Source organism: Cyrtonyx montezumae, unplaced genomic scaffold (genome assembly GCF_038088225.1).
Source record: "Cyrtonyx montezumae isolate F1298 unplaced genomic scaffold, pur_monq_1.0 scaffold_0, whole genome shotgun sequence".
NCBI classification, from domain to species: Eukaryota; Metazoa; Chordata; class Aves; order Galliformes; family Odontophoridae; genus Cyrtonyx; species Cyrtonyx montezumae.
In genome coordinates, this window is record NW_027071824.1 from 29,006,132 (window position 1) to 29,022,377 (window position 16,246).

The following is a 16,246-nucleotide window of genomic DNA, read 5'->3' on the forward strand; positions in this document are numbered from 1 at the left end:
TATTAAAAAATCTTATTTATTCCGATAATGTACAAGAGGAAAGTGTTTAATGGAAATCTGTGTAGATCATGATACCCTCTAAATTGAAGTATCTACTGAATATAGATATTTCACTATATTCTAGGTATTTCACAAATGGGGATTTGTCTCTTAGTCTCTCCTGCCTGAACTTTGCCAAAATTGCATTCTTTTTTTTTTTATTCAGCCTGAAATTATTATATATAAAGGTGTTGTTATTTAAAAAAAAATAAAAATAGAAAATAGCAAAGATAAGCTGTTTCTAGAATTTCAGGTTCTTAGTACACAGAAGTTTGTCTTGAGTAGCCCAGACATTAAGAAAGTGAAATATAGGTGAGTCTTGTCAGTTCAAGAAGTAGTCATAGCCACCTCTTGATTCTCAGGAAATAACACTGTGGTTGGACCTGAGCACCTTTTCCAACCAATGACTCTATGACCTAAGCCTGCACTGCAGGCTCTCACTCAGGTTCCATCTCTGGGTGTCCATCCATCCATCCATCCATCCATCTTTTCCGTTGCATTGTTGTGGCCATTTAATTGTAAACTGCTTAGAAAGTTTACTGAACTACTGCAGAAGAAAGCACTCTTACAGAAGAAGGCTGTGGCTGTGTAGCCTGAACCGTTCGCCTGCTCTACAATAATACCAGAGTTGATGCTGGCTGAGCAGGAAACTGAAGCTGTTAGGAGGCAGTGGGTAGAGCACAGCTGTGGCTATTGAAGATTAAACTGGTTTCTTCTGGTGCGGACCTGTGTGCTGGAATTCTTCTCTAGATTAAAATAGTCTCAGATCCTGTAATTGAGAGATTGCATTAGTTGTAGACGATTCCATAATTGGCATACATTGCTGAAACATTGGTTAGGTTTTGAGTAATAGTTTCATCACAAAGAAAAACAAAAAAAGTCAAGCAATTACTTAAATTGCAGAAAACCATATATTTTGAAGTAATTTACAACCTTTTTTGAATCGTTTGCCATGTAGATGCCAAAGTGAGAACTTTCCAAAAACAAGATGTTACAATGAATGGGTGTAATAAACTCAGAGCAGTCAATGTGTTTAAAGGAGTTAGACCTCACTAAAATGCAGTTTTTACCTAATAAAAATTGCAGACCGAATTATGGTGGATGTCTGGATAAATCAGAACATGTGAGAATGGATATATAATAGTTTGAAGTGAAAGCTCAATTTTCTTTTTTATCTATCTCTTTTCATACTGAACCCATTTCGACACATATTGTAGGTGGCAGGAATTTGCATTTTTTTCAAGTAAATTAGAATGCTAACATATACCACTCTACTGAGTCAAGATGTTGCTGTAGCTGGAAGAGAGACAATAGAAAGACAAACAATTACAAATCATGCAATTCCTCAGTGAATCCTCTGTAGGCTAATAATTCAAGATGGTACAGAGAACAGCAAATAAAACATTTCTCAGGTATCAAATAAGCTAGTCTGGAACAATATTTAAAATCGTTGACATGTGTGCTAGGCACATTTGGCTGACCTTTTGTTTGTTTTCTGGGAACATCACCTCTGAGAATAAGTGTAAGTTTTCAGTGGGGATTATTTGTAATGAAATTTCATTGTTCCTTATTGTCTATCGTACTACTAATTCTACGTACGTGTTTAAAGAAAAGTAAGTCTAGCAAAACCAACAGACTGCTGCCTCTCAGCTGTCTTGTAGACTGCTTACCTTGAAATCATTTGTATAGAATTCAGGCTCAGAATCAAGTAACTTGGAATTTACCCTGGAGAATAAATTGTAGTTTTATAGACTTTTTCTTGCATTTATTTTTATTTTTATTTTTATACATTTTTACATTTTTATTTTGCATTATCATCTTTTAATATGTACTAATTATTGTATGCAGTTTTATAACCTCTGTACTTTAAGGCTATTTAGAATCTTGCATCTTTATCTGCAATATTACTATTTTTTTAATATATTTAGCATTTTGTAATGGACTTATAAATACTTCATTGTACTACAGTTTTAATAATGCTATCTGTTTGTTTTGAAAAGTGGAGAAGTACACTGAAGTAGCTGTTTTTTTTTCTTTTTTCCCTGAAAGCTGTATTTTTGATGCACAAAATTTAGGTTTCCAGCTTTTTTTAAACAGTTACAGTGAACAATATTGACTAATAAACATATTTTTTAATAAAAATCTTACTGTCTGTATTACATGCACTATTTTCTGTTTCTTTTGTTGAAATTAAGTTGATCAATCAGTAATATATAACTTTTTTAGGTAAAATTTGTTTACTACCATGGCACAGAGTAAATTTATCCTAGAGAGGTTGGTAAAGTAGAGTACCACTAGTAGCATCTTTGTCCAAGATTTTCACTCATTCCAGCATCTTTGTCCCTTTCTCCTGTATTCTTCTCTTTTACAACTCTGTTTTGAAGCTCTCTTCTTCGGCTCTTCTTCCCGTTTTCAATCTTTCTTTATTTAATTATTTTAATGTTTGTGTTTTGAACTGCTATTTTGTCATGTAGTTATTAGACCGTTCTCTTTGGTGTAGTTTTGTAGACCAATCTCTCTCTTCCAATTAAGTGTCAAAACAAACAACCAAGTCTATTAATTCTTGAATACAGCAGGAATATTGCCTGTTGAAGTCAGGCGATCTGTATGTATGCCTACATGGGTGTGAGACTCAAACAGATTAACTAAAGCAGTTTTTCTGTTCCTTAGCTAGGTAAATGCAGAATGTGAAGAAAGTGTCTCTGAAGCAGTTCCATAGACCAGGTTGCACAGGTAGGCATCCAGGCGGGTCTTGAACATCTCCAGAAAAGGAGATTCCACCACCTTTCTGTGCAGCTGTGCCAGTGCCCCATCACCCTCACTGTGAAGAAATTCCCATGCACATTTGTGCAAAACTTCCTATGCTTTAGTTTGTGTCCATTTTGCCTTGTCCTGTTGCCACACACTGCAGAGAAGAGTCCAGCCTTTTCCCTTTGCCTCCCCTACCTTAAATATTTATAGATGTGGATCAGATGCCCTCTAAGTCTTCTTTTTTTTTAACGCTGAACAGACCCAAGTCTCTCAGCCTTTCCTCATATGAGATATGCTCCATGACCTTTATCATCTTTGTAGCCATCTGCAGGACTCTTTCCAGGAAATAACAATCTTTTTTGTACCGGGGAGCCCAGAACTGGACACAGTACTCCAGGTGAGGCCTCACCAGGGCAGAGTAGAGGGGGAGGATCACCTCCCTTGACCTCCTGGCCACGCTCTTTTTAATGCACCCACAATTCCACTGGCCTTCTTGGTCACCAGGGCACACTGCTGGCTCATGGCCAACCTGTCATCCACAAGGACCCCAGGGCCCCTCTATTCAGAGCTCCTCTCCAGCAGGTCATCCCCCAACCCCCTAGTGCATATGGTTATTCCTCCCTAAGTGCAAGACTCTATTCTTGGTCTTGTTAAACCTCATCTGGTTCCTCTCTGCCCAACTCTACAGCAGAGACTAGAGTAGTACTTGCTTGTATAAGAATTTCACGTCAGTGTTGACAGAAGCCTTATGAAGAATATTGGGAAGAATTATGTTGTAAGTGACAAAATATGACTATTTCAAAGCTATTTTGAACACATGGGGAGAAGGGACTTAGATTATGAATTATTCTTTTCATACTTGAGGGAATAGATTTTTCTCTTGGTTGCCTGCTCTCAGTGTGTGATCATTAGTAGTTCTCTTAGATTGATAATTTGGGAGATACAGCTCCTTATCACAGCAGGTGGAAACTTCAACCATGCTGAAGAGGTACAGTTGCCTCTGGTTCCCTTTATTCCACTGACAGAAGTGGTACTTTTACTATGTGTTACTGCTGTGTTAGATATAGTTTATTAGCTTTCCAGCTGATTTCTTTATATATTCACTGAGTTCTTATTAGTATTTCAATTAATTTACCATCTGCATTAGATTTTGTTAGTTAAATAAAAAAGCACATGAATGTAATTTTTTGTTGCATGAATACATCTAGTTCTTCACTCACGCAAAGCTTGTGCATCTGTATCTACAGCATTTTGGATGTTTCTACATTTTCTTTCTCATTTTTCTTGATTTCTGAGTGCCAAGTGGTCTGCAAGTAGTGAATTTCTTCTGAAATTGCCAGTAGGATCAGTCTGTCTGTGTTTATGTAGCTGAGGTAAGTTTGCCTTGCAACATCTGACAATGGGGTGGTCTCTGTCACCATGTCTCTGTCATGTTCTCTTGCCTACAGCTGCATGTTTTAGTCAGCTCCTTATGATGGAGCAACTACCTGTGCCTGATAGTGCAGCCAGACCTCTGTTTGAAGCCTGTGCCAGAGTTTCCTTGCTTAAAGTTGGTATGCAGTAGCTTCACTGACCTAGCTGGAGTATGAGAACGTGCTGGCACATTCAGATGTGAGAAAATCATCATTCCAGTAAGGACTGGGTCCAGCCTGTGAGTGAATGAAAGGACTGAGTAATTTGAATGCTGATGTGCCAAGATATTTAATGAGCATAACTCCTGATGAATGTGGGCTTAGGTTAGTTGCTGCAAGTTTGTAATGTGTTGTGGTACCCAAGTGCCTGATGTTGGCTGTCACATGATGTCTTTGAGGTATATGCAAGGCCGAATGGAGGTCTATAAAAAGCCTTTTAAATTGAAAATTCTTGTTTTCAACTAGAAACAACTGGTATCTTTCCAACCTTATGAACTTATGAACTTATGAAATTCTTAGATACTTATATTGCTTTTTGGTAATCTTTCTGTCCTACGTTAGAACCATCATCAGTAATTTTTGCATTACGCAAAGTTTCATTGCATATAACTTGATCTAAAGGATTTGCATTATTCACACAAGAAACTGAATCCCCACAGTTTACTGGTTTGTCACTTTGTTTGAACTGTGGTAGATCTTTATGCCTGTTCACAGTTGGATTACTTAACTATTTTGCATTCATTGAAATGCTAGTGTAAGAATAATCAACTCCATGAATGTCTTGGATTTTTTCTATTTTTCTTTTTTTTTTTTGTATAGCAACTAAGAAGATAAATTTCATTATTACTTATTGAGTTTTTCTTGCGTAATTCTTGAGAATTATCATTATCTGTTATTATAAGTGTTCATAGTAAAACTATGTAGTTTAGAGATTCAGATGTTACTGTCATTACCTTTCACAGGGAGCTGTGTATGATTCAGTGTGTTTTGTTCCTTTACACTCGCTGAAGTTATAATTATTTTTTGTTCTAACAATCTCCTTCTAGCAAGCAAAATGTTTTGCTCATGGTGAGGGTACTGATAAGTAGCAAATAGTTCAATCTTCTCTTAGTTCCACTCTGTTTACTGTATTAGTTGAACATGACAATTTTCAAAGATTCCAAAGGCCAGCATTACCTGCACATCATTATTCTGTAACACTCAACGCATAGTCACTGAGAGCTTGATTGTTTACAAATAAATCAGCTGAGATTCCTAAAAGCAAAGAGACTTAATTTGTAAATTTTATGCTGTCACTTCTTTGTCACTATTATTCAGATTAATTTGAACATTTTCTTGGTTTTCAGTCTCCAGGGTAAAATTAATAAAATTCATCTCTAATGCAAGTGTATATATGTTGTAGTTACAGTAGGGTGTCTTCAGAGGGCCTGAAATGATTCCCTGATGTAAAAATGTTTCACCAGATCACTGCTCCCCTCCCATGTGGTAACTTATCATCTCAAGCACTAATGATCCCTTCACCCTTGTTGACGTTAGCAAACTTATCCTCTGGGGCATTTTCTTTTGTTTCCTTTGTCAACTGGTTGAAAGAGAGGAAGACTGCTCAGTCTTGATTTTTCTGCAGATGTTGAGGATTTTACTGCAAAGTTCAGAGATGCTACATTTGTTTATGGTGTATTCAGAAAGAATAAAATGAAGTAGGCAGGAGTTCTGTTCAACTTAAGTTTCTGTATAGCAGATAAGCGCTTTAATCTGAAAATTCATTTTTTTCCTAACATCAGTAAAATCCAACAACATCAGCAACCCTCCCCACTCCTCCCCCATTTCTAGACTGAAAGAGATGAGATTACAGAAAGTAAAAAAAAAAATGGGGAATAGAACAAAATAGAATTAAGGGGAAAAATGTATAGCCATAGTAAAAACAAAATAAGTGCCTGGCTAGTTTTTTTTCCCCGAGACATACATAAAGTGCTTGCTGTTAACAAATGTAGGATAACTGCATTGTGTTACTGAACTGCAAGCAGTATTTCTTTCTCCAGAAGCTGACCCTGTAGAAATTTCTTGGCTCATTTGGACTCTAAGCCTTTGAAGCTTTGTTCCATGCCAGGGATGGGAACTTCACTACACTAAGCTGTGTACAGTTTTTGATCCCAGCCATTGCCATGTTTGAATGGAGGATGTGTGTATTTGATGTTGAGGAAGGAGAAGGACTAGCCTTTGCTTGAAATCCTGCAGATGACCTATCATGCAAATTATTTACGGGCTGCTTATGAACAGGCAAACCAAGAATTGCAGTAATTTCCAGAGAGTATGCATGATAATTCACATTTTTTTAAATTTCCAGCTAACTTGCAATCGATCCAGTGTGGCTTTCTCAGGTTGTTGGTGCTTTGTAGGAACTGCTTCAAGTAGTGTTCTTTTGTAATGATCTTGTTTAACTTAGGATTACTGTACATAACAGGAATGCTGAAACATTAAATACATAGAAGCATTGATAGTTTCCAATGCATGCTGGAGCTTTTTTATTGATTCAGTGGAGTTGCTTAAGGTGTATTCTGAGTAGTACTGAAGCCAACAACGAGGTAATTTTTTCCATCTCATTGAAAACATTGGCTGAATACAGTAGAGCCTCAGGCTTTATGCAATATGTTTGAAACATTCAAAAGTGAAAGAACAGCTCTACTTAGTAGTGGAGAACAGCTTAGTAGTGTTAATCCTATTTCCGAGATACAGCAATAGCAGCAAACTTCAAGGATGCCTTATATGTGGCAACCAGGAAGATTCTCCAGGGCCAAAAAATAGGAAACATTTGATGTAATGAGAGTGATACTGAAATTTTGTTGCTGCTGGGCATGAGACTTCCACTGTGTGTTTGCAAGACCTTTAATCAATTTTAAAGAAGACTGTCTACAGCAGCTAGTGCAGCAAATGCCAAGCAGAATTGATGGTTAGGCAAGAAAAGTAGTAGATACAGCCAGGAAAGTATACCTTTAATAAACATGATAAACATGAAAAAGCCCTCTAAATTGCTATACATGCTCCTTAGTCCTTTGTCTAGTGACTGTGTTCCAATAATTAGCAATGACTGAAGCTCATTGACTGGTAAGATAGATGAGCTAATCAATTTAACAATCTCTGCATTCAACAGTCATGTTGAATAGGATTTAAGTCATAGGCTAATTACCATAAAACACAATTGTGGACTGTCTTGGTGAAGGACCTCAGTGCTAGAAATTACTAAGTTTCCTTCATGTGGTCAGAGATCAGGTTCTAACATGATTTTTCCTGAGGTATCTTCAACTTGAGATACTTAAATGCAGAATTTTATGAAGCTGTTTTAGCTAACGTGGGAAGACCTCATTTTTCTAAAGTTCAGAGGTACATCCATCATACAGTCATTTAAACAGAAGGGGAAAAGGAAGTATGTTAACTACAAAGCAATTTCTCTTCTCATCATTCTGCAGAATTATGCTACTTAGATTAGCTTAAATTGTCACATCATGTATATAGTTGAGAATTCTGTGTCCATGAATATAGAAAGTGCAGAGCCACTACCAGTATAATTTGTACAGCTTATCATTTTCACAAATGAGAAAAAATTGAGTCTTCTATATGCCTTTCTGTTCTCACAAGGGCTGACAGTATTTTCAGAAGACAGTCCTTTGGAACTATGCTGTCCAGATCAGGCTGTGCAGTGAAATTGCTAGAAGTGTAGAATATCCCAAGCAGGAAAGGAGCTGGAAAGCACTCATTAGGAGCACTGAGTCTAACTCCTGACCCCACACAGTATGCCTCGAGCACTGTTCAAACATTTCTTGGACTTTGGCAAGCTCAGTGCCATGACCGTATCCCTGGTGAGCCTATTCCTGTATCCACTCCCTTGGTGGAAAACCTTCTCCTGATATCCAACCTAACCATCCCCTGACACAGCTCCACGTTGCTCCGTTGGGCCCTGTTGCTGTCACCGGATAGCAGAGCTGCCCCTCCAGTCCCCTCATGAGGAGCTGCAGCTGCCATGAAGCCTCCGCTCAGCTCCTCTGCTCTGGGCTGAACAAACCCAAGGACCTCAGCTGCTCTTCATACTTCTTCCACTCTAGCCTCTTCATTATCTTTGTTGCTCCTCTTTAGGCACTAACAGCTTTACGCACTTTTTTGTCTCTTTGCACCCAGATCCATAGTACTCAAGGTGAGTCTGTACCAGTGCACTGTGGAAAAGGAGAATCACTTCCCTCAACCAGCTGGCAGTTCTGTGCATGATGCACCACAGGATATGGTTAGCCTTTCTGGCTTCCTGAGCATGCTGTTGACAAATGTTTGGATTTTTATCAACTAAGTTGTTACAAGTATTTAATCAGTTCCAAGATGGCTAGGGTCATAGAAGTCATTGTGCTTCAGACATTTTGTTGTATCTCATGAATTCAGGCATACTGTTCTTCTAGCTCCTACTTTGTGTCATGCCCTATTTGCTTGTATGCAAATAGAATGGGTGACAGACAGTAAGTTTTTGTCCGTAGCATCTACAGTGAAGTCTTGGTTTGTGATCTTTTATTTTCTGATCATGTTTGCTAGTTGTTTTTAAAAAGATGAACTGAGCATCCTTTTGGGCTGTTTTTCAAGAACTGTTAAAAATGTTGATCTTTTCATTGATATCAAGAAGCGTGAATGTATGTTTTGTTATTCTTCTAGGAAAGAAGCCTCGTGAGCTACCAGAGATCAATATCAATGAATACTTTCAGTGTTGAAATCTTTGTCCAAACAAACTGTCTAATTTAGTTTGTCTGTTAAGTGACATTGCAAGTGTTTCTGAATGTGTATGATAGTTGTCACTTTAGAAGGCAGCCTCAGCTAAGATCTTGAAATTTCAGTGAAGACATAAGATGCTAGGTGCAAAACATCTGAAATAAGGTTGGTTGCAAACTGCATTTAAATTTGACTGACCAAGTAATATGATGCCATTCTACTAAAAAAATAATTAAATGTGCTAAACCTTTTTTCATGGGGTCATAGTAGTCTTTAGTCACTGTGGATTTATCAGTGTAGAATTTCTTCTGACTTATGGATGTGTGACACTTCACATGGATAAAAAAAAAAAGCAGCAAAGATATTTATGCTGATCTAATTACATTCAAAACAACTTGTGTCTTATTAGTTGAAGGAGAAGGAGCCTAGAGAAAATTTTTAAGAGAAAAAGCATTAGGTCAATCTGACACCTGCTGTGTGGAAAAACATTCCTTGGGAAAATGGGACTGTACACTATCTGGGACCTCATAAACAGAATTAATCCTAAGAAGTTGTTTGTCATCATCAATGATGATGGATCAGCAGTAGTATTTAATGACATAAAATAAAGAACAATCTTAGATCAGGGAGAAAGTACAGCATTGTTTTTCTGAAAGAGATTTCTGTGATGAAACTTACTGGGTATTAGAATTATTTTTCCATGATAAATGCTTCACAATATCTTATCAGAGATGTTGAATTAAGTCATCTTTATGACTACGTTGTCTTACTGTCTTGAAGTTCTTGGATGATTGCTCACCTTTGAAAAAAGTGAAGAGCATGCCTAATAATATGCTATGAAATGAGATTCTATAGGTGCCAAAATTGACCTATGTTTCTCTCTTTGCATGAAATATTGCGCAATTTAAAATATCCCTTCGCCACCAGAGAACCATTTTCTGGAATGTTACTGGACTGGAATTGATTTGCTATGGGGCAAGGTGGGCATCATCACCACCTCAAGGGTTTTGGTCTGTCTGCATGCTTGTTAGGAAACCCTTTGCATTTATTTCTGTTCCCTACAGTTTATGTTTTTCAGTTGTAGTATCAGTGAGCATTTATGCTCAAATTAACCAGACATATAAGTACATGGCCAGAAATATGGGGCTCTTCTCATTGATTGCCAACATGTCATTTCAGATCACAGAATTATATTTGGTTGTGCGTTCTTCCTAGCTACTCCCATTGCTCTTCTCCTGCTGCCTGCCTCACTGTGCAGTTGATCACATGATATATAAAATGATGTGTAACAGTACATATGTTATATGGAAGAATGTATGTAGAGTAGTTTCAAGCATTTATCACCTTTTTTTTTTTCAACCATTAATATTGGTACATTCAGAGTAAAACAAGATCACACATATTTTTGGTATTACTCTGTGTTAATACTTTTGTCAGGTATCATTAAAAAAATTACTGTTATCCCCTTAAATTCTGTGAATTGCAATTCCACTAATGTATGACATGGGAACAGTGACACTTGCATATTAAGTTTTATTGAATTTGTACCATAAGAATAAGTGAACTCCAGATGAAAAGTTTCTTTGGCTGAAGCGTCTGTATGATTGCTTTGACAAACCCTTACTTTCTCACAGGTTATTCTTTTCACTCAGATGCTATGAAGACTCCACTGTCTGTTTTTTTCCACACAATTTGCCATAATAAATAGAGCCTTTTATGTTCATCTTTTTTAATGAAGATTAGCTCTATAGCAAGCAACTATTTATTGATATTCCTAATGAATCTGAATTTATTTTAATGTTTATTCTGTTTCTTTAAAATATCCTATAGGGAGGGAAATTGATTCAGAAGCAAGACGTCAGTGCAATCGTAGGTTTTAAACAGAATTCATGGCTTTTTAAATAAACAATTATGCAATTTAGGAGTATTTTTCTTCAGCCCCCTCTTAGTTTCAGTTGTTACCTAATACCATGTTTCAGCTAGGGGAGCACACTAATAAAATAATTTGAGGGATGTCTGCTTTTCCAGTGGTTTTACTGCACATAGCTGGAAGGGCAGAGTTGCATTTTACACTGCATTCCTCATTCCTCTAAAAACACCTTCCATTTTTTCCCATATATTCACAATCATTGAGTTGTAAACTTCACCAGCGGATGTCTCCTTCTGTGATTGAGTAACCCACCTGATGGATGAGGGAAAGGCTGTTGTTGTGGTCTGCCTAGGCTTCAGCAAAGCCTTTAACACTGTCTCCCACAGCATTCTCCAGGAGAAGCTAGCAGCCCATGCCTTGGACAGGTACACTCTTTGCTGGGCCCATAGAGTGGTCGTGAACGGATTTAAATCCAGCTGGCAGTCAGTCATGAATGGTGTTCCCCCAGGGGTCCACGCGTTTTTAGTATCTTTAATGATGACCTGGGCAAGGGGATTGTAAATTTGTAGATGACAGCAAGTTGGGAGGAAGCGTCAATCTGCCTGGGGGTAGGATGGCCCTACAGAGAGATCTGGACAGGCTGGATCGCTGGGCAGAGACCAATGGGATGAAGTTCAACAAGACTTAAGTGCCTGGTCCTGCACTTTGTCCACAACAAACTCCAGGCAATGCTACAGGCTTGGGACAGTGTCTGGAAGACTGTGTGGAAGAAATGGACCTTGGGGTGTTGTTTGACTCTCAGCTAAACATGAGCCAGCAGTATGCCCAGGAAGCCAAGAAGACCAAGGGAATCCTGGCTTGTATCAGAAAGTGTTGCCAGCAGGAGCACAGAGGTGATCATTCCTCTGTACTCAGCTCTAGTTTGGCCTCACCTTTGAGTACTGTTCAGTTTTAAGTCCCTTGTTACAAGAAAGAAACACTTTCATGTTTCTTCTGGAAGAGAGAGAATGAAATATCAATTTTATCTTCTTGATTTTGAAAAAGTATCATCTCATAATTCTTCCATGAGGTTTGTCCTTACTGAATACTATGGGTATTACGTTTTCTTTTCTGGTCTGCGTGGTTGTTTTAATTTTCTCATGGAATTAAATGGATATTTTTTTGACATAATGACCATCTTTCCATTTTCCTGTGCTGTACCCAGCAAAATATGTACCTTTACGGTGGCTTCATATATTACTCGTGTGTAACTTCTTAATTATGGTTTTTTTTTTTGTTTTTAATAGTAAAGTAATTAACAGTTGCAGGGTGTGAGTTGTACGTGGGTGTATCTTGTGTTAAATAAGTGAAACTGCAGCATTATGTATGTATGGGAGGCATAATTTTGAGTAGATGACATTTGTAAAATTCTGCTCAGCCTATGAAATTGCATTGTGAGGATCTCCAAAAATCGGAGTAATGTTTTTTTTTGTCTGATATTGTAGTTCTGGAAATTTGTTTATGGTGACTTAGGTGGAGATTATGTAGATTTTTATGCTCTTTAATAAGCTTTAGCACATTTAATTTTTCCTCTTGTCTATCAAAGGAAATTGCAGAGACTTCGTAGTCTCCAAATAGTATAAAAGCCATGAGATTGTGGTGGTTATCATTTTACCAGATATATTACAAATAATTCATTTTTTGTTTGGTTTTTTCTTTTCCCTGTGGAAGGGGACCACTAGTGGATTACATGTATACTGTAGCCATGCTTTTTATACGTGACTTAGGAAAGAGAAGGAAGGTTAAATGGAATATGTAATTTGAAATATGAGATTTTTTAGTGTGAAGTTATTCATGATAGTAAAAGCATGAAGTAACTGAGAAAAAAGCTGACTGTTAACACTGATAAATGTTGACTGATCTACTTGGGGAAAATTTTAATTTTACATACACAGTAGTGGGCTCCTAGTTATTAGTAGTTTGGATAGACATAAGGATTTGAAAATGATAGCCCAATATTTTCTATGAAAAAAAACAACAACAAAAAACAACGGTACAATCTTTGCAATTCTTTCTTTCTAATAGAAAACCTTTATACCATCCCTTTGCCATTCTGTGAATCTCTGTTATATTTCCCTCAGTTGCGGTGTTGCCTGCAGTTGTGGGTTTCCCACGTAATAAGATTGTAGTGTAATTGGAGGAGGTGCAGGAATGCTGAAAGTAGCAGTGCCAAGCAGCTTCCTTATCAGCAACAGCAAAGCAGGGCAGAACTCTTAAGCTAAAAAAAGTTTTGGTGTAGTGCAAGACTGGGAAGGACTTGTTAGGCAGATTTCTATAATGATAGACTATGTAGATAAAGAAGATGAATAGATGGCATCAGAAGATCAAAATGCGCAGATTCAAATCAAAACAGGCATAGTTTTTCTCATAGGTTAAATTTCAACTTTGTAACTCAGAATGTTTTAAATAGCAAAGGATGGTGGCACAGGTCTAAAAACAACAAACAGAAATCAGTATTATCAAACCTAATAGACATTCCCGCCCTCACCTCAAAAAAGAAGTGTAAAACAGAATAGGAAATGGAAGAAGAAAAGCTCATCCTAGCCTTCTAAAACAGAAAATCATAAAACAATAAATACTTGATCCTTTGCTTACTGAAAACTGAGAATATGCAGCATGGAAAGTGTCACTGTATTACTGCTTGTTTTCCTTCTATTAACATCTTCGGTTGACAGCTGTCAAAAATAAGGAATGTGAGCAGATGAATTTAGAGTCTAACTTTGACTGTTCATGTAACTGATATTTAGATTCACGCAGTCAGGGAAGATACATTCACTGAACATGGAAATGTGTGTATTATATACCACTTCGCAAACAGAGCTATTTTAAATTTTCTCTCATAGCTATGAAAAATATGATTTTACTAGGAATTATTGAAATAATTTTGAGTAGAAATGAATATTGTTGTTGAGAATCCATTCACTGGAAATTGGGCCTTGAACGTGTTGTCTGGAAAATACTGTGGGTTTGTTTCGTTTTGTTTTTAGAGCTTGTTCAAAATTTCTCATAGGTGTGAAGAGCCTTTGCTGGTGTCACTGTCGAAAATACATGTAAACATGCTCTTCTCAAATATTCCTCACTTGGAGATCATTTTGTAAAAAAGAAATCTGATAACAAGTAGCCTAGATGATATTATGTCTGTATCTAACGGGGATGTATCTTCTGTAGGGAAGTATCCAAATATGCATAAGAAAGGCCAACAAAAATAAACATATTATCTTTCTCTGTAAGATTAAATCTGTTTGATGACTTAAAATTAATTTGCAAAACTTAGTAATTCCATTTCTGCTATCAAAGGAAAAGTATACAAATAGCTCTCTTTGTATTTTCAAAAAGATGTAAACAACTGGAGGGTAAGGATGCATTTAAGCTGCTTTTGGTGTGGTTGAACTAGAAGCTGAAACTTCCTGTGGTAAAGGCAGTCATATAAATACTATGCAGTCTTTAAGCTCAAGATCTGTTATTGCACCTGTGATTATCAGCACACATTTAAGTTGAAATTAATGCATGTCAGACATGTATTTGAAACAAAAGACAAAGTAGCATATATATTCTGTAATCTCTGTGTTTTTAATGCGTTATGAAGTGATCTCAGTGATATAGTCTTATGGTCACAAGGTTTTCTTCCATATCAAGAAAATTCAGCAGGAATAGCACATTTGGTCTTCCAAAACAGGAAATCTCAGCCTACTCTCTAATTTGATTATATATGTAGGGCATCACTGTTGTATCTTTAGTAGAGAGCCCTTATTTCTCAAGCTGTGGAGTGGTAACAATTTTCTTAATGAATTTAAATATAAACAAGAGAATTACATATGGTCTTCTTATTCAGTTGACCTGTGAACTGAATTATGGAATGTAGGAAACTTCATACGTTCTTACTAAGGCAGGATAGAAGTCTTGAATACTTTATCCCGATTTTAATCAATTTTTATGTCTTGGGAGTTCAAGATCATAAATACACTCCAATCTAAATGATACTTTACAGAAATGTATTAGAAACTTTTTGTAAAACATTGCAACAGTTATTCAAATCACACTGTTTTGTTCATTTAGTATAGAAACGTTAAGGTGTGCCTAACTGTTTGTTTTGTTTCCTCATAGATGAATCGACTCCTAAAGAAGTCAGCAGGGTAAGTGTTGCTCCATATTCCCTCTAGAAAGAATTGTATTCAGTCCCTGAAGCCCACTGTTCACTTGATGTGATTTTCTTGCATCTTCTGATCAAGGTTTTATTCTGTTTCCTGTACTAACTGGATCTCTGGAGAAAAAGCTGGTGTACTGACTGACTAAAGAACAATTAAGAAGGAAAATAAATATTAAGAACACTTGATTGGCTGGAAATAAATTAAAGGGTACTTTGTGTTAACAAATTTAGAGTTCTCACAGTGCTATTTTTTGTGATGTAGTTGGTTTTTTTGTTTGTTTGTTTGTTTGTTTTTTAATAAGGTGCTTCACAGAAACCAGGAAAATCCTGGCACTTTGAGTTTAGGAATAACTGCAGACTATTTAATCAATCTTATTGCCTCATGAGATAGTGAGCATAACAATAGGAAGCAAGGGAAAGAGCATGTCCTATCTAATTACTCCCTTTGAGATGTGTTTTGGCACAGAAGAGCTCTATTCTTTAATTTGAAGCATTTTCCAATGTACTATATGAAAAGTAATGTAAAATACATGCTCAGTAATGAATTTCCTGGCTCTGGCCCTACCTCTGATGGATACAGGGTTCTGTAGAATCTGTCCAGGGCTGAGGCTTAACAGGGGGACCTGTTAGAAACTAGTGCTCTTGCTAAGGAATGACAAAATATCAAAACAGGATAATCTGTTGCTCTCATATGTGTTTCATCAGCCTGAAGTGCTCAGATACTTTATCATGTAAGATTAGGGGGCCACTCGCAGCATTTTGAGGTAGAATCAGTCCTGTTTTATTGTTCTTCTTGAGCATTTGCATAAGCTGTCTCATGTTCTGGAGAGAAATGCAACATTGTCAGACAAATATTAGAAATAAGACTGTTTGAATGCATGCAAAAGCAGTCTGAGTGCCTTGCTGTCAGCAGGAGTCCTTCAGAAAACTTGGAGATGTTGAAGGAATAAAGGAATTGGGCTGGAGGCAGAAACCTCATTTGGGTATCCCTGAGTGCAGAAGACTAGCCTAAGAGAGAACTGAAGTTCACTCCTTGAGACTATGCAAAAGAGATTGAGTGATGCCTAAAATGAGTTTATGCCAGCAAAAGTTCTCTATATATGTGGTGTGCTATGGATGTATATAGGTGTTGAGAGTGTATGCAAAAGTTAATGTTTAAACGATTTATTAATTTATAACTATTATTATAAATATGCATAATTTTGGTGACCCCTTATAATATATTAATATTATATATTCTTAATATTC

The 16,246-nt window shown here is 36.9% G+C and overlaps 1 protein-coding gene across 1 annotated transcript in view; it reads left to right on the forward strand.

Annotated features, from left to right (window-relative positions):
- Positions 1–16,246, forward strand: part of PDE10A (phosphodiesterase 10A) — a 171,685-nt gene that overhangs the window by 90,522 nt on the left and 64,917 nt on the right. Inside the window, exon 3 of the mRNA XM_065731225.1 lies at positions 14,956–14,984. Coding sequence (XP_065587297.1) covers positions 14,956–14,984 — 29 coding nt within the window. The remainder of the gene's footprint in view (positions 1–14,955; positions 14,985–16,246) is intronic.